At 47.3% G+C, this 19,614-nt stretch overlaps 1 protein-coding gene across 2 annotated transcripts in view; it reads left to right on the forward strand.

The window, feature by feature from the left end:
* The first annotated feature begins 214 nt into the window (after positions 1-214).
* The window catches only part of LOC142302162 (uncharacterized), a 44,582-nt gene continuing 25,182 nt past the window's right edge, over positions 215-19,614 (forward strand). The window contains exon 1 of one of the 2 annotated variants that reach the window (XM_075343243.1): positions 215-420. In XM_075343243.1, coding sequence (XP_075199358.1) covers positions 299-420 — 122 coding nt within the window. In that variant the 5' untranslated portion in view covers positions 215-298. The remainder of the gene's footprint in view (positions 421-19,614) is intronic. The other variant, XM_075343245.1, reaches the window with a different exon arrangement.

Here is a 19,614-nt window from a genome sequence, read left to right on the forward strand (position 1 = left end):
GATTTATAAGACCCTGGTGGATTTTACATCGGTGGAATGTCTCTATTCTTCTATAACTATTATATTGACACATTAGCATTGTGGAAATGAATTCTCTTGCAGACATGTATAGACTAAGCCCTCGTAGTACAGGAATGCAGTCCAGGGCCCGGGGCATTTCTTACATAGACTTTTCACTACACCTTACTGCAGTTGGCAGCTCGTCTGCTCTTCGGAGCTCAGACTCTTGCTCACCACTCCCATTCATTTCCTGGTAGTTTCAACACTTTTCATGTAATAAAACTCTGAAATCTCCATTATGACAAAGCTTTTGCTGGTGACAGAAACTCCCCAATCTCTGGATATTCAACCTCTCCATTTTGTCCAGCCGTCCTCCCTTGAGAAGAGGAAGAACAGAGCTGGATCTGACCTGGACCATCAGTGAGTTGATATTTTCCAATGAAACGAGCTTCCTAAATATTCCCGGTGTCACCTAGAGTGATGGGACTAAGCTTGGTTTAGTATAAATTGCTATATTGTTTTGGGGCTAGTATATAGACTCTTATAGGATTTTATACTTATATTAGTCCATAAGTATAGTTTATAATCTCATTATCTATAAGCTGATCATTGTTCATTAGTTGTTAATCAAGGAGCATGAAAGTGGAGTAGAGACAGCTTGACCTTCTATGGAACCATCTGTTGCTTTGGTTCCTCCTAAAGGGGAGGATGCATCCATGATGACAGCTTACATGATAACGGTAACCTACAGCAAGCAATAGGGAGTTATATTTTCTTGCCCTTCAGGCAATCATTCCCAATTCTACCACTGTTCCTGGAACTACTGTACCGCCCCGCTGCCTCGGCTGCGGCCGCCGAGCCGCTCGGATCCGTGCTCGTGTACTGCGGGTGGCTCGAGCCTCTCACGGACCCGGGGGTCACGTCGCTCTGCAAGGGGGGGCTGGCGCTACAAGCGGGGGATGCGGGTATTTGGTTTTGGAATGATAGTTCGTGACGCAACCCACGGGTTGTGGTGATCGTGGACACCACCGCTGCGGTTAAGGTACCGGGACTCCCGGGAGCGGTGTAGTGGCACAGGTAGGTGTTGACCGGTCCGTGGGTAAGGGATGTTGGTCCCGGGGCCCGGTTGCGGGGGCCGGGGTGCAGGGCACGGTGTTGCGGTGCAGTGCGGCGCAGTGCCTAATGGCACTGGTGTACTCACTCTGATACAAGACACTGGAGTCGCTGGTAAACCAAACGGAGTGATGAATGGGGCCCGCAGCCGGCTGCAGCTTTTCCTGTTAGGTTGGTAGTGTCCGCCTTTCTCCTGCACCTGTGTGTGAATCTTGACTCCTGTACCTGGGCACCGGTACAGGGACAGGAGTCAAGGGGTTAGGCCCCTGGACTACTAGACTAGGTGGCAGACGGCAAGCAGGACCACAGGCAACGGAAATCCGGTCGTGGGAGACCTAAAGTGGACTGGGACAGGGTCATAGCCCGCCGGTGCCAACAGGGGGAATCTGGTCCAGAGGCTGTGCACAGACGAGGTGCCTGGACCCTTGTCAATTGACCAGCCAGGGACAAGGTTTCAGGCCTTGTTCTACAGAAGCACAGAGAGCGAAACGGAAGCCCAACGCGGGGGATAGGGTGTCTGCCAGAACCCACAGAGATCCCAAGGGTCAGATTTCGCGGGCCACAGCTCCCAACATACACAGTACCGGGAGTGGACTTCCCCGTTCCAAGCGGAGTTGTCCCATTGAAAACACAAACACTGAGTGCAGGAGGAAAGGACCCCTGTTTGCTACACCCGGGTGTGGGACCCGAATACACCCACCGGAGGCGACCGGTCACTGGCAATTTAGTTTACCACTGGACTTTGTGTGCAATTCTTTGGAACTGTGAGTACACCAACCATCCCTGGTACAACCCTGCACTTCATTCTCAGCAGTCATTGCTCCCATATACCCCTGAGCCCCGGGAATACACCTCCCCTACCCATGGAGGGGATTCCATCCTGCTGTCCTGCTTCATCAGCCCCGGGCATCCCATCACCAGGCAGCGGCGATGCTACCAACTCTCACCGCAACCCACGGGTGGCGTCACTGACAAAAACTCTCTCCCCTGTAAATATTCCCCTTTCCTATGGTTGTGAGGATGGACGGTTGTACGAGCCCGGGTCCGGCTACCACTCGAGCCGCAGCAATGAACCCAGATCCGAGCAGCCCCTGCAGCGGTCCGGCCCCCGTCCACACCATATTGATAACACCAGAAGCCTAACACCCAGTGATAGCCATGTCATATACAGGGACATCTACAACCCTTTGCCCTCATGTACAATAAAATCTATAGCATCTTCCTAACAATGCAGTTACAGACACAAAGTCTTACACTATATACAGTTATAGACACAGATTGCCACTTTTATAGACAGTCACAGTCATGGCGACTTCACATCAAATACTGCTACAGTCACAATCCATCCCCATATACAGTTACAGCCACAACCTGTCCCCCTATGTAAAAATACAGACAAAATCCATCCCTCAGATACAGTTACAGGAACAACCCATCCCCAAAAATATTGTTAGAAAGAAACCTTTCTCCCTAAATTCAGTTACAATCAAACCCAGCCCCCATATCCAGTTACAGACACAACCCATCCCACCTAATACAGTTAAAGACGTGACCAATCTCATATAGTGATGGACACAACCTTCTGATCCTATACAGTGCAAGAGATGGCCAATGGACATGTCATGGAGGGGAGATATGTATCACAGTTGTGGTTATCCTCAGTGATTTAAATCCGGAAGCAATCTCCAGTACATTTAGGATTGAGAGTGTTAATATGTTTGATAAGGGCCAGTTTTATGAGCAGTCAGAGTGATGAGTGGGATTGACTGCTTACATATCCCCACTCCAGGGTGGGGTATGTTGGATATAGAAGGATCCAAGTGTATCATTAGCTGTCTTTATGTGGAGGTACGAAGGCCTCCTTTGTGAAGTCTCCATGCTTCTGTACCGCCCCTGTGCAAGTGGCTGAGCCGCTCGGATCCGGAGCCGCGGTGGCTCGAGGGGTCTCCGGACCCGGGGGTCCGCGCGGACACTCAAATTTAAAAGGAAAGAGGGGATATGTACAGGGGGATTAGAAGTTCGTGATGCCACCCAAGGTGCGTGGTAATGTGAGAGACCACCGCTGCTGTTGGGGAGCCCGGTGGCGATGGTGAAGCAGCAGGATGTTTAACTCCTCCATGGGTAGGGGGTTTGTGCCCGGGGCCCGTTGGATGGTTGGTGTTGGGGTTGCCGTCGGGGATAGGAAGAGGGGCTTTTCAGTGTACTCACTCAGTCCAGGAATAACAACACTGACAGCTTGTAAACCAAAGTTCTGAGCACCACTGCAGCTTGGAGGGAGCACGCTTGGGTCCATGCCCTTGGTGTTGCAGTTAGCCTGTGGCCCTTTCCTTGGTGCCTGTTTCTCTAGTTGGACCCTCAAGCACATAAAACTCTTCAGGTCCCGCTGACCCGTATGGCTAACAGAGTGAGCTTGCTCTCAGGGTTCACGCGTAGGATTTCTTTGGACTGTATTGGGAAAGTCCTATCCCATTGGTGTGCTAGTACCCCGATTTTGGAGCGGGTTGGGGATGAATCTTGAAGTCTTCACCCGCGTCGGGTAAATTATTGGGACGCGTGAAGCTACTTCTCGGCCCAGGGTCTACGTACCCCGTCGAGCCCTGGCCCCTGCCTGGAGATGGCGCAAGGCCGCCGGCTACCCTCCTCGGCATTCCATGCCCCTTGATACGATCCCCTGAGACCAGGGTTCCAGCTTTTACCAGGCCCAGACCAACGTCTGCCAGCTAGTACTGAGGAGCCCTGCTCCTGACCTCCAACAACACTCTCGTGACCTCTCTTCTTGAGAGTCACTACTCAACTCCTTTCATTTTTTCACTTTCCCCTACCAACCCCCCATGTGGGCGGCCCTATTCCCTTCAGGCCCCCTAATGGTGTTTCTGGTGCGTACAGTGTAAAGTGTTCCTAGGATTTTGATTGGCTAAGCTGTTAGCAACACCAAAGGACCAGGATCCGTAACTAAGGAGGGTGGAAACTGTTCAGAAGGGCAGATTGTACAGTACCCTGTGATGACCTTATAGGTCAGGGCGTCACACTTGGACTTGTGTGCTGTAATAACACTGTAGTGCCGCTGTTAGGACTGTGTATCCTGTTTTCCTGCAAATAAAGACGATTTATTTTTCCTTGCTTTTGGCTCCTTTTTGGAGTTTAAATACAGTACCCTGGACTATATAAATATGTATGAAGCGATCTCTTTATTATGGTGGCTGTATAAATAATTAGGCAGTGAGCCCCCACTCTTCCCAAGTAATGACTGTATAAATCAGTATGTAGTGAACACCCTTATTGTTGACTCTATAAATTTGTATCCAGTGAGCTCCCCAAGTTTTAACTGTATGCAATGAGCTTCTCCAAGTGGTGACTATATAATTTGTATGTAGTGAGATCACCCTAGTGGTGACTGCATAAAGCTGTATGTAGTGAGCTCCCACTAGTGGTGACTGTATTCTGTATATCTGAATGCAGTTAGTAGATGGACATCTACTACATTATCTGTACTCAGATATCACTGTGTTATCTGTGGTGTTAAGGGCACTTTACATGCTGCGATCTCGCTTGCGAGATTGCTAGCAATCGTACCAGCCCCCGTCGGTTGTGCGACGCGGGCAAATCGCTGCCCGTAGCGCGCAACCTCGCTTACACCCGTCACATGGAGTTACCTGCCGTCCAATAGAAGCGGAGGGGCGGAGATGAGCGGCCAGAACATGCCGCCCACCTCCTTCCTTCCTCATTGCCGGTGGACGCAGGTAAGGAGATGTTCGTCGTTCCTGCCATGTCACACACAGCAATATGTGCTACCGCAGGAACGAGGAACAACATCGTACCTACAGCAGCAACGACATTAAGGAAAGGAGCGACGTGTCAACGATCATCGTTTTTGACCGATTTTGTGATTGTTAATCGTCGCTTCTTGGTGTCACACGCTGCAATGTTGCTACCAGCGCTGGATGTGCATCACTAACGACGTGACCCCGACGATATATCGTTAGCGATGTCGCAGCGTGTAAAGCACCCTTTGCATAGGACTGCAGCTGACATCTCCTACATTATCTGTTCTCAGTGATAACACTGTGTTATCTGTGGTGTTTAAATAGGACTGCAGGTGACATCTACTGCATTGAACCGCCCCTGGTAGTTACTCTATATATCTGTATGCAGTGAGTAGAGTTGAGCGATGTTCGAGGTTCGACAATTTCATGTTCGAGTGATTTTGGGGGTGCTCGAGATCGAACGCGAACGCGAGCTTCATGCTAAAAGCTCGATAGCTCGAGTTATGTTCGAGAACGTTTCGATCAGCAAAAAGCCTAGCTAGTTACTAGCTGGCTTTTCACTGTAATAGTGTGAGTCTCTGTGATTCACACTATTAAGTAAATTTCAGCGTATAGTGTGCGGGGGTGGCGCGTTTAGATCAGTGCTGCTGGGATAATGGCCATTTTTTTTTTTTCCCCTAAGCGCGCGTGCAGTGGAGCGGGCCAGCATGTCAGCCAATCCCAGACAGACACACAACTAAGTGGTCTTTTTTGCCAGACAAGCAAGGGCATGTGTCATAGGCTGTCCATGTCACATGTCCCTGCATTATAAATACGGGGATTTTCTCTCACGACGCCATTATCTGCTTTCTGCGTGTATGTGACAGTCACCGCTCACGCAGCTCCTGTTGCCGGTCCTGCTGTGTACGCTATACACACAGCGCTCTACAGATTAGGGACAGAAGTTTATTTCAGTCCTTTTCATGGCTGATTTCCTTGGGCTTAGAGCTATAGGTGACAGTCAGGTCCGTGGAAACGCTGTATACAGCTTCAGATAACAGCATCTGTGTACCTAAGCTCAGGGAATTCCTTGCTGCATTTCACCATTAGGAGGGATAGAAAGTGAGGCTTCCTTTCCTCTCCCCAGACCCAGAGAACCCGGCCACTGTACCCTCCTGCACACTTTTGCCACGCTATTTTTATAGCAAACAATGCTGGACATAAGTGGCATCCAAACAGTGTCTGCTATATTAATTTTGTGTTCCACTGGTGCCTAGCATTTTCCAGCACCTCTGCATTAAACCCTGATGCACATTTTGCTACGCTATTTTTATAGCAAACAGTGCTGCCAGTTTTAGGGCCATAGTTGCATTGTCAGGGATAGTCAGTGTTGGTTCTTCAGCTGTCAATAAAGATAGACCACCGCTGCAATCTACACCACCTCTCAATTTTTGCTACCACATTTTCAGTGCACAATCTTGTCGCTAACAAAATGAGTGGCAAAATGACAGATGCTGGTGGAAAGGGGAACAGGCGTGTTGGAAAAGGAAAAAAAGTTTGTGTCCGTGGGGAAGGTGGCAAAGCTACATTACCATCTGCTGAAGATAAGCCATCTTCCAGCAAAAGTAAGATGTCTACTACTTTCCATGGACAATCCGATGTGCTCCCTTTTTTACGGACCCGAACAACTGTAAGAAAGGTAGATGATGCACAAAAAAAGAACATGCTTGAATGGATCTCAAGTGCTCCAACAAGTGCTCTCTCCTCCACCTCAACTACCACATAAAAAAACAGTCCTCTGTTGTCACCCCAATCACAATTGCTTTCTCCCAGCTCTCAAGTCTCCACCCGCCCTGCACAGTATGGTGGAACTAAGATGGCTGAGTTTGCAGAGCTGTTCAGTCACACTATAGCCTGGGAATCAGAGGTCTGCTCCCAAGCTACAGTGAGTACAGACCAGAAAATGGTCTGCAGTGATGCCCAGAACCTTTGTGACTCAGATTCAGGCCCTGATGACCAAGTTTCTGAGCATAATGTAGACCCTCATTCCCAAACTGTAACACCTGTTGGTGGAGACAATGAGGAACATACTGATGACGATGAGACGCAGATACCAGATTGGGATGACAACTTAAATATTTGGTCAGGGCAGGAAGAGGCTAGGTCTGAGGGCGAGGGAAGTGCAAACACAACGCTTGATGATGAAGTTCTAGATCCCACTTACTGTCAACCCACAGGCAGGCACTTGAGGAGGTCAACAGAGGTGGTGGAGGAGGATGCAACTGACGAAGAAGTTACCTTGCGCCTTCCTGGACAGAGTCGGAGTACTGGAAGCACGTCTACAACTGCATCCTCAGCCACCACTCTGCCTCTGAGCACTAGTCGGGGTGGATCAGCAGGTCGCATGTCCTCTAAGCCTTGCCTAGCCTGGTCATTTTTTGACCTTGCAAAGGATCTCCCAAATCATGTGATCTGTAAAATTTGTCGTGAATCTATAAGTAGAGGCAAAAACCTCAGCAGTTTGACAACTTCTTCCATGAATCGTCACATGAAAAAATATCATATGTCCCAGTGGGAAGCTCACCGTGCTGCAATGCGGCCTAGCGGAGCGGGCCAACCACCGCCTGCCCCTTCCAGTGCATCCGCGCGCTCTTCATCTTCTATGACTGTGGGGACAGCTGTCAGACCTGTTCTTCCTCGCATACCTTCCACCACTGTAACCACAACAGGCAGATTGCTTGTTAGGTCGTCAGTTGGTTTGGAAGGGGAAACAAGTGCGTGTGTACAGCTCTCTCAGACATTGATAGCACCAACGTTGGATGAAGGCAACATCATGTCTACGCCTGCACTTTCCTCACAAACCTGCATTTTTCCAGGGACACCCTACTCACCACCGTCTACACACAGCAGCCAGATCTCGGTCCCTCAGATGTGGACATATAAAAGGCCATTTCCTCCGACCCATGACAAAGCTAAGAGGTTGACTTTATCCCTCTGTAAGCTCTTGGCTACCGAAATGCTGCCTTTCCGCATGGTGGACACACAGGATTTTAGAGACCTTATGTCTGTCGCTGTGCCCCAGTACCAGATGCCCAGTCGCCACTACTTCTCCAAGAAAGGTGTGCCTGCGCTACACCAGCATGTCACACACAACATCACTGCTTCCTTGAGAAACTCTGTGTGTGAACGGGTGCATTTCACCACCGATACTTGGACCAGTAAGCATGGACAGGGGCGTTACATGTCGCTGACTGGGCACTGGGTAACTATGGTGATAGATGGAGAAGGGTCTGCTGAATAAGTCTTGCCATCCCCACGACTTGTGTGTCAATCCTCTGTATGTCCAAGTTCCTCCAACACTTCTGCCTCCTCAACCTCCTCTGGGTCCTCCACCTCCACCCCAAGCCTGCCTGGTCAGGCCACCCGCATTGTAACTGCGCACAAGTAATCACGCACCCCTCATTACTATGCTGGCAGCAGAGCGCAACAGCATCAGGCGGTCTTTAGCTTGAAATGTCTTGGAAATAAGAGTCACACAGCGGCTGAGTTGTGGTCAGCTCTGCTGTCCGAGTTTCATAAATGGTTGTCTCTACTCAACCTGCAGCCTGGTAAGGCCGTGTGCGACAATGCTGCAAACCTGTGTGCGGCCCTTCACCTGGGCAAGGTGACACACGTGCCTTGTATGGCTCACGTGTTGAACCTTGTTGTCCAGCAATGTTTAACACTTTATCCCGGCCTAGATGGCCTTCTGACCAGGGCACGAAAACTGTTTGCTCACTTCCGCCATTCAACAGCCGCAGCTGAGCGACTTGCATCACTCCAGAAGTCTTTCGGCCTGGCGGTTCATCGCCTGAAATGCGATGTGCCGACACGCTGGAATTCGACTCTCCACATGTTACAGCGACTGTGGCAGCACCGCCGAGCCCTGGTGCAATACTTCATGACGTATAGCCTGGGCCAAAGAGATGCAGAGGTGGGGCAGATCACCCTGATGGAGTGGTCTCAGATCAAGGACCTATGCACCCTTCTGCACAGTTTCGACATGGCGACGAATATGTTTAGCGCTGACAATGCCATTATCAGCATGACAATTCCAGACATTTACATGCTGGAGCACACGCTAAACACTATTCGGAGTCAGGGGGTGGGACAACAGGAAGGGGAGGAACTACAGGAGGATTCATATGCGCAAGGGACAACAACATCACCAAGGTCCAGACGTTCATCATCACCAACGCGGCAGGCATGGGACCATGGGGGACAGGGATCAACAAGGGCGCATGGTAGCAGGCGAAATGTTGAGGAAGGGGCAGGAGAACATGAAGAAATGGAGGACGAACTGTCCATGGACATAGAAGACTCAGCAGATGAGGGAGACCTTGGTCACATTTCAGTTGAAAGAGGTTGGGGGGAGATGTAAGAGGAAGAAAGAACGGTTAGCACCTCTATGCCACAAACACAGCGTGGACTTGGTCCGCATGGCTGCGCAAGACACATGAGCGCCTTCTTGCTGCACTACCTCCAACATGACCCTCGTATTGTCAAAATTAGAAGTGATGATGACTACTGGATTGCCACACTATTAGATCCCCGGTACAAGTCCAAATTTTGTGACATAATTCCAGCCATAGAAAGGGACGCACGTATGCAGGAGTATCAGCAGAAGCTGTTACTCGATCTTAGCTCGGCTTTTCCACCAAACAACCGTGCAGGTGCAGGGAGTGAATCTCCCAGTTGTAACTTGACAAACATGGGACGGTCTCGTCATCTTCAACAGTCTACCCGTACCAGTAGGACTGTATCTGGTGCTGGTAACAGCAATTTTATGGAATCTTTTCATAATGTTTTTAGACCCTCCTTTGCAAGGCCACCAGAGACAACAAGTCTGACACATAGTCAACGGCTGGAGAGGATGATACAGGAGTATCTCCAAATGAACATCGATGCCATGACTGTGCAAATGGAGCCTTGCTCCTTTTGGGCTTCAAATCTAGAAAAATGGCCAGAGCTCGCAACTTACGCCTTGGAGATTTTGTCGTGTCCAGCTGCCAGCGTTGTCTCTGAACGTGTCTTCAGTGCTGCTGGGTGTGTGCTGACAGATAAGCGCACGCGTCTGTCCAGTGACAATGTGGACAGACTGACGTTCATCAAAATGAACAAGTCATGGATCCAGAAGGAATTTACTACCCCTGTGTCATCCTGGGGAGAGTAAATGCTTGTGGATTTGGAATGTGCTTGATGCAAATCAAAACATCCTGTTTGCAACTAGGGCACAAGTGCTGCCACTGATGGGGTGTCTGTGGAGACTCCGCTTGGAGTAACCCTTTCTGTGTTTTTAAAAATGTGCCAAGATGAACAAGTCATTGTTCAGCAAAGACTTTGCTACCCACCCCGGTGTCATCCCGGGGACAGTTAAGGCTGGCGTATTTTGGAATGTGCTTGATGCTAATCAGTACATACAGTTTGCAACTGGGGCACAAGTGCTGCCACTGATGGGGTGGGTGTGTGTGTGGCCCAATTTTTGGAAAAAAGGAAGACTCCGCTTGGAGTCACCTTGCTTTGTTTTACATGACTTTAGAAGGGCGTGCCATGCCTATATCTGTGTCTCCTCCTGTTTTTCCTCATCCAGCTGTTTAGTTTTCGCATGGGTATTTGTTCCTGTCATTTTCCCATGTGTTTGTGTTGTCTTGGGAGTTGTTTGGCACCTTTTGGACAACTTTGAGGGTATTTTCCAGGTGTTTTTAGGTGTTTGTGATTGCCTCCCATTGTTTTCAATGGGGTTCGAGAGGTTCGTCCAACGGCTTGACGAGCTCGAACTCTAGGGGGGTGGCTCATCTCTAGCAGTGAGCATCTTTTAGTGGTGGCCATCTACATCTGTATTTAGTTAGCTTCCCTTTGAGGTGAATATATATATATATATATATATATATATATATATATATATATATATGCAGTGAGTTTTCCCTTGTGGTGGCTGTATATATCTGTATGTAGTGAGCTTCCTCTAGTGGTGGCTGTATATATCTGTATGTAGTGAGCTTCCTCTAGTGGTGGCTGTATAATCTGTATGTAGTGAGCTTCCTCTAGTGGTGGCTGTATAAATCTGTATGTAGTGAGCTCTTCCTAGTGGTGGCTGTATAAATCTGTATGTAATGAGCTCCGTCTAGTGGTGGCTGTATAAATCTGTATGTAGTGAACTCCCTCTAGTGGTGGCTGTATAAATCTGTATGTAGTGAGCTCTCTCTAGTGGTGGCTGTATAAATATGTATGTAGTGAGCTCCCTCTAGTGGTGGCTGTATAAATCTGTATGTAGTGAGCTCCCTCTAGTGGTGACTGTATAAATCTGTATGTTGTCAGCTCCCTCTAGTGGTGACTGTATAAATCTGTATGTAGGGAGCTCCCCCTAGTGGTGGCTGTATAAATCTGTATGTAGTGAGCTCCCTCTAGTGGTGACTGTATAAATCTGTATGTGGTGAGCTCCCTCTAGTGGTGGCTGTATAAATCTGTATGTAGTGAGCTCCCTCTAGTGGTGGCTGTATAAATCTGTATGTGGTGAGCTTCCCCTAGTGGTGACTGTATAAATCTGTATGTAGTGAGCTTCCTCTTGTGATGACTGTATAAATCTGTATGTGGTGAGCTCCCTCTAGTGGTGGCTGTATAAATCTGTATGTGGTGAGCTCCCTCTAGTGGTGGCTGTATAAATCTGTATGTGGTGAGCTCCCTCTAGTAGTGACTGTATAAATCTGTATGTAGTGAGCTTCCTCTTGTGATGACTGTATAAATCTGTATGTGGTGAGCTCCCTCTAGTGGTGGCTGTATAATTCTGTATGTAGTGAGCTCCCTCTAGTGGTGACTGTATAAATCTGTATGTGGTGAGCTCCCTTTAGTGGTGGCTGTATAAATCTGTATGTGGTGAGCTCCCTCTAGTGGTGGCTGTATAAATCTGTATGTAGTGAGCTTCCTCTAGTGGTGGCTGTATAAATCTGTATGTAGTGAGCTTCCTCTAGTGGTGACTGTCTGTAATGTAGTGAGCTCCCTCTAGTGGTGGCTGTATAAATCTCTATGTAGTCAGCTCCCTCTAGTGGTGGATATATAAATCTGTATGTAGTGAGCTCCCTCTAGTGGTGACTGTATAAATCTGTATGTAGTGAGCTTCCTCTAGTGGTGGCTGTATAAATCTGTATGTAGTGAGCTTCCTCTTGTGATGACTGTATAAATCTGTATGTAGTGAGCTCCCTCTAGTGGTGACTGTCTGTAATGTAGTGAGCTCCCTCTAGTGGTGGCTGTATAAATCTCTATGTAGTCAGCTCCCTCTAGTGGTGGATATATAAATCTGTATGTAGTGAGCTCCCTCTAGTGGTGACTGTATAAATCTGTATGTAGTGAGCTTCCTCTAGTGGTGGCTGTATAAATCTGTATGTAGTGAGCTTCCTCTTGTGATGACTGTATAAATCTGTATGTAGTGAGCTCCCTCTAGTGGTGACTGTCTGTAATGTAGTGAGCTCCCTCTAGTGGTGGCTGTATAAATCTCTATGTAATCAGCTCCCTCTAGTGGTGGATATATAAATCTGTATGTAGTGAGCTCCCTCTAGTGGTGACTGTATAAATCTGTATGTAGTGAGCTTCCTCTTGTGATGACTGTATAAATCTGTATGTAGTGAGCTCCCTCTAGTGGTGACTGTCTGTAATGTAGTGAGCTCCCTCTAGTGGTGGCTGCATAAATCTGTATGTAGTGAGCTCCCTCTAGTGGTGGCTGTATAATCTGTATGTAGTGAGCTCCCTCTAGTGGTGGCTGTATAAATCTGTATGTAGTGAGCTCCCTCTAGTGGTGGCTGTATAAATCTGTATGTAGTGAGCTCCCTCTAGTGGTGGCTGTATAAATCTGTATGTAGTGAGCTTCCTCTAGTGGTGGCTGTATAAATCTGTATGTAGTAAGCTCCCTCTAGTGGTGACTGTCTGTAATGTAGTGAGCTCCCTCTAGTGGTGGCTGCATAAATCTGTATGTAGTGAGCTCCCTCTAGTGGTAGCTGTATAAATCTCTATGTAGTCAGCTTCCTCTAGTGGTGGATATATAAATCTGTATGTAGTGAGCTCCCTCTAGTGGTGGTTGCATAAATCTGTATGGAAAGCGCTCCCTCTAGTGGTAACTGTATAAATCTGTATGTAGTGAGCTCCCTCTAGTGGTGACTGTATAAATCTGTATGTAGTGAGCTCCCTCTAGTGGTGGCTGTATAAATCTGTATGTAGTGAGCTCCCTCTAGTGGTGGCTGCATAAATCTGTATGTAGTGAGCTCCCTCTAGTGGTGGCTGCATAAATCTGTATGTAGTGAGCTCCCTCTAGTGGTGGCTGTATAAATCTGTATGTGGTGAGCTCCCTTTAGTGGTGGCTGCATAAATCTGTATGTAGTGAGCTCCCTCTAGTGGTGGCTGTATAAATCTGTATGTAGTGAGCTCCCTCTAGTGGTGGCTGTATAAATCTGTATGTAGTGAGCTCCCTCTAGTGATGGCTGTATAAATTTGTATGTAGTGAACTCCCTCTAGTGGTGACTGTATAAATCTGTATGTAGTGAGCTCCCCCTTGTGGTGGCTGCATAAATCTGTATGTAGTGAGCTCCCTCTAGTGGTGGCTGCATAAATATGTATGTAGTGAGCTCCCTCTAGTGGTGGCTGTATAAATCTGTATGTAGTGAGCTCCCTCTAGTGGTGGCTGTATAAATCTGAATGCAGTTAGTAGATGGACATCTGCTACATTATCTGTACTCAGAGAGATATCACTGTGTTATCTGTGGTGTTACATAGGACTGCAGGTGACATCTACTGCATTATCTGTACTCAGGAAGTTATCACTGTGTTATCTGTGGTGTTTACATGGGACTGCAGGTGACATCTTATGCATTATCTAGTAATCAGGCCTCATTCATAAAAGCTTTAATGCCCAAGAATTAACATTAAAAAACCCTCTGCACAATTCAGAGTTGAGCATTTTGTGATTTTTGGCTTTTAAGCAGCTCCTAAAAAATAGGTGAAGCTGGGGTGGGGGTGGGACGAGGCTGCACCTGTCCATCAAACGTAACATAAGGGCCTGCACCGACTTTGAGCCCCTGACATTTCTCAGAGAAGAGGCACCAATGTCATTAAGTGGCGTGGTTTCTGGGCATCATACAGTAGCGAGTCTGGTCATCAAGACTGATGTGCTGTACTCCAGGCTTTATGATTGGGCCCACCACTGCGTTATGTTCTGCAGGTTCTGGATTGTCTGCATGTTTAGACCTCAGGTAACAGCAGAAGTCTAATGAGACACCTGCTCCTAATCTCAGCTCCTTCCTCTCACTCCATCTCCTATTACCAAGAAGCAGTTGGGTGGACTCATGTAATAATCCCACCGACTCCATCGCTGACGTCCAGTCTTGAGTGGACTTGGTCCTCCTAAGGTTCTTGCAGGAACTGAGGTATTGTCTCCTTTCCTCACTCCTCGTTGAAGTTTTGTCTTTTTGTGTTGTTTCATGAGATCATGGTCATGTTGAGTCATTTGGTTGATGAGAAGGTCCCAGGCTTCACTTTGTCTCCCTGAGTCGCATATATTCAACAATGCATTGTTTACATGGAGCTGAAGATATTTTAATCCCTGGCGCTTTGAGCTGGTTTTTTTTACACTAATGGCGCCATTAGACGAAAACGTGGTAAAAACCCTTATGTAAGTTGGGCCGATCCAGTTCTGATGACGTTATGTGTGTGGAGTAAGCCCCCCGTTACCTGCAGTGTGTGGAGACCCTCCTCCATGTGAGCGCTGTGCTCCGTCTCTAGCATGGAACCATTCTTCACTCTGGGGGCTTTGCTCCTAATGTGTAAGCATTTGGGAAAAAAAGCAGCTGTAGGCCTTGTGCACACGCTGTGGATTTTTCCGCAGATTTGCTGCAGAAAATGTCTAACATTGCTGCAGTCAATTCCCCTATGGGTTTTAAAAAATTCTGTGTGCACGCTGCATTTTTTTTTTTTTTTTTTTTTTATACCCGCGGATTTTTCGCTTTGGAATTAGACTCTGTACCCGCGGATATATCCGCAGGTGCGTCCGCAGGTTTCCCGCAGCTGATCCCCCGGAACCCGCAGCTATCCATTGCTGTGGGATTTCAGCGAAATATCTGCGGTAAACCTGCGGACATTCATGCGACTTACCTGCGGAAGTCCCGGCCTCTATCTCCATAGTGGAGGGCCGGGATTTCCACATGAATAATTGACATGGTTATGTGCAGCTGCGGGACATCCTCAGAATATTCTGCAGCCGCACGTATATACAGCATGGACACTGCACTCCCCATGTCCCATAGGATAATATGGGGAGTGTGTGCACTTGCTAAAACGTGCGGATTTATCTAGAAAATCTAGATAAATCCGCAGGTTTTCCGCGGCAAATTCCCCGGTTACAGAGTCCCGTGGGCACATAGCCTTAATGAGCATGTCACGTCTTTTTCGCAGGTACTTTTGGTTTTTGCCATAGATAATGGTAAAAATGCATGGGGACCAACTTGCGGCAAAAACGTGTGTGTGGTTTCACCACGGTTTTTACCGCGGGTGCGGGATTTTTTCAGAGGGTCAGTTTTTTTTTCTTCTTAAGAAAAAGGCACTTTCTAGTGCTCACATGGCCTCACTCCTCCTAAGATTGTGTTCACATTGTGTCTTTTGGCCATCTGCTGCTAAAAACTGCTGAAAAAACGCTTAAAAGAATTTTCAGATTTATTTTTATGGACTGTAAGGCGGGCTTTGCACACTACGACATCGCAGGTGCGATGTCGGTGGGGTCAAATTGAAAGTGACGCACATCCGGCATCGCAAGCGACATCGTAGTGTCTAAAGCCTAGATGATACGATTAACGAGCGCAAAATCGTCGTAATCGTATCATCGGTGCAGCGTCGGCGTTATCCATAATTACGCTGACGCGACGGTCCGATGTTGTTCCTCGTTCCTGCGGCAGCACACATCGCTGTGTGTGAAGCCGCAGGAGCGAGGAACATCTCCTACCGGAGTCACCGCGGCTTCCGTAGGATATGCGGAAGGAAGGAGGTGGGCGGGATGTTTACATCCTGCTCATCTCCGCCGCTATTTGCCGCCTGCCGTGTGATGTCGCTCTGACGCCGCACGACCCGCCCCCTTAGGAAGGAGGCGGGTCGCCGGCAAGAGCGACGGTCGCAGGGCAGGTGAGTGCATGTGAAGCTGGCGTAGCGATAATTTTTGCTACGCCAGCTATCACACGATATCGTACCTGCGGGGACTACCTCGTGCGACATCGCAGCATCGGCTTGCGATGTCGCAACGTGCAAAGCCCGCTTTAGGCTAAGTTCACACATCAGTTTTTTTCTGTCAGGCAGAATCCGTTTTTTTCCAGATCTGGCATACTGGATCTGGCAAAAAATGGATCAGGTGCATCTGTTTTTTGCCAGTTCCGTTTTTTTGGTGATTTCGTTTTTAACCCTAAACCTATGCATGTTTGGTGTCTACGAACTCGCACTGACCTGAGGCATCACACCCACACATCAGTTTTACCATATAGTGAACACAGTAAATAAAATATCTCAAAAACAATAGTGCTATCGCATGTTTTTTGCATTTTTTCTGCATTTGGAATTTTTTTGCCGTTTTCCAGTACACTATATCTTAAAACGTATGGTTTTATTTAAAAGTACAGCTCGTTCCGCAAAAAATGAGCCCTCACATGACCATATTAATTGAAAAAAAAAAATAAAAAAGTTACATCTCTCAGAAGAATGGCAAAAAAATACGGAAAGCGGAAAATCGGCCGGTCGGGAAGGGGTTAAATCCCTCAATCCCCCCTTTTATTACATATATAAGATTTAAGAAACCCTTAATTTAAAAAAATAAATAAATTTCCCCATTTGTATACACCATGGTTTTTTTTAAAAACAAAGACCCCCAAAGTACCATAGGGGCTTTCCTTTGAGAAATAACCCAATCATGTAAAGTTACCTTAAAATGACAACAAATACAAAGGTTTTGGAATAAGTTTAAGATTTCTATTTTTAATCTTTTTTTTTTTTTTTTTTTTTTTCTGCAATGGAGGAGCTCCATAGCTTTATATAGCTGTGTTGTGCCACTTTGAGCATGCTCAGTTTAAAAAAACTGATCCGTCCATGTATTCCAGTTTTTGCCGCATCCCGCCGGATCCTGCGTCCATAAACAGCCATTATACATTATGCCGCATCGCGCCAGATGCGGCAGGATGCGATTTTTCTCATGACATAAAAAACGTCTAGGTCTGTATTTTTTCCCGCCGTCGGATCATACAATTACGCCGCATCCGGCAAAAAACGGAGAGAACGCACGGCCATGCGGCACAATCAGGCTTGCCGCTTACACACTTCAGACTTTCAAAAATGGCTGGTGGAAGAAAATAAGTGCGTGGAACGTGGAAAGGCTTCATGGTGGAAGATGCTCTTTACTGCACACTGCCAATCTAAAGGTTGCCCCCCCCCCCAAAAAAAAAACTTCTGGAAAAATACTTGTAAGGCTACTTTCACACTTGCGTTGGACGGGATCCGTTGCTATCCGCAGCCTTGAGTAATCACGGTAACCGTTGCAGGAAACCGTTATATTCCTCATAGACTTCTATTAGCTACGGATAGCAACGGATGGTTTTGCATTGCATCCGCCCCGCGGCGCATCAGTTGTTTTGACGCTGACCGCCAGTGACTGTTGAGCGGATGGAACGCTGCATGTAGCGTTTTTCTGTGCTTGGCGGAGTGTAAAAAAAACGCAACCTGCAGGAATCCGTTGGCGTCCGTTGTTTTTATAATGGATGCCTATGGTGGCGGATTCCGTTAGAATCCGTCATTTGACGGATTCCGTTAACGCAACCGTCTTTACACAACTGCACATGCCCAGATGTGTAAAGTCAAGAGAAAAAACCTATAACGGATTGCGTTATTTTGTACAATCTGTAGCATCCGTTGTGCCACTATATGCAACGCATCCGTCCCACAACGCAATGCTACGGATCCCGTCCAACGCAAGTGTGAAACTAGCCTAACACTCTTCAAAGCTGCTGTAAAAAATGCAAAACTCCTCAAATTAATTTCTGGAGTTTTCAGTGCTGAAATCCATCAAAAAGTGTTCAACAACCCATGAGGTTTTTTTATGATTTCCGTTCTGAAACTCCACAAAAAGAACTGAGTGAAAACAATCTGGAAGTTACTGCTTTAAAAACTCATGAAAAAAAAACCCTGTGTGAACATATCCTAATGGAGTAAAAAAAAAAATTCATAAATAAAGGCAAAAGTTGTATTGAAGTAACAAAAAAAAACGACAAAAAGAACAAACACTGAAAAATTGACCAAAAATACCAAAAACAGCTCCCAAAAGCTTAGGAAATTGCCAAAAAAAAAAAAAAAAGCGCTTCATGATTACAAAACTGTTTTTGGGTTTTGCACTGCAAAGCTGAGTTTTTGACCAAAGTTCTGCCACAAAAAGGCTGCAGTTTGAACTGCAAAGTGCGGACAAGAAAACCAAATTCCCATAGACTTTGCTTGAAAAGCAGAACACAACCATTTTGGCATTAAACGCTGCAGTTGAAAAAGCAGCAAAAAAGCAATGTGCGGACATAGCCTAAGAGGAGTGCTACCTGCCTTGCACACGTTTCGGTTTTTTTCATGGGTTTACGCAGTGTTTTCAACTGCAGCGTAAATGCATGAGTTCTGTGTCCCCAGCAAAGTCTATGAGAAGTCAGCAAATTCCATGTGCACTTTACGTTTTGGATGCCAAATATTTAACAAAATCGATGCTTTCAAAAAAGCAGCATGTCACTTCTTATGTGCGTTTTGGATGCTTTTCCCTCTGTCTATGGTTGGATGCATTTTTAAAAACACATGCAGTGACAAAACGCTGCAGAATATTTGTCAAGGCAGAATGCAACGTGCGCACATAGCCTAAAGGGGGCTTTACACGCAGTGACATCGCTAGCGATGTCGCTCGTGAAGGCACCTGTCCCCGTCGTTTGTGTGTCACAGGCAAATCGCTGCCAGTGGTGCACAATATCGCTAGTACCCGTCACACATACTTACCTTCCTAGTGATATCACTGTGGCCGGCGAGTAGCCTCTTTTCTAAGAGGGCGGTTCGTGCGGCATCATAGCGACGTCACATGGCAAGTGTCCAATAGAAGCAGAGGGGCGGAGAGCAGCCTCATGGAACTCACGCCCACCTTGTTGTCGGAGGACACATGTACAGTGTTGTTCGTCGTTCCTGGGGTGTCACACGTAGCGATGTGTGCTGCCTCAGGAATGACGAACAACCTGCGCCCTAAACTAGCAACGACATTTGGGAAAGGAATGACGTGTCAACAACCAACGATTTGGTGAGTATTTTGCATCGTTAGCGGTCGCTCGTACGTGTCACAAGCAATGACATTGCTAACAAGGCTGGATGTGCGTCACAAATTCCGTGACCCCAACGACATCTCGTTAGCGATGCCGTTGCGTATAACGGGGCCTTAAGGCCGGGTTGATGCTTCCACATTTCATGACATGTGATGGGTCCTGATTATTGGACTGGCTACACGGTGTGGACCCAACTTACCAGCATCATGTATGACGTCCATGAAACCAGAATGATTGAACCGACCTTAGGGAGAATTCAGTAATTAAACAAGACTTAACTAATAACACCACTCAGAGGAGTCGCTCCACCGCCGAAGCTGGTGAGTCTGGGAGACAAACCTACTGGAGCTGTGTAATGATTGTGTATGCCATAT

This window comes from Anomaloglossus baeobatrachus, chromosome 4, assembly GCF_048569485.1.
Source record: "Anomaloglossus baeobatrachus isolate aAnoBae1 chromosome 4, aAnoBae1.hap1, whole genome shotgun sequence".
NCBI lineage: Eukaryota > Metazoa > Chordata > Amphibia > Anura > Aromobatidae > Anomaloglossus > Anomaloglossus baeobatrachus.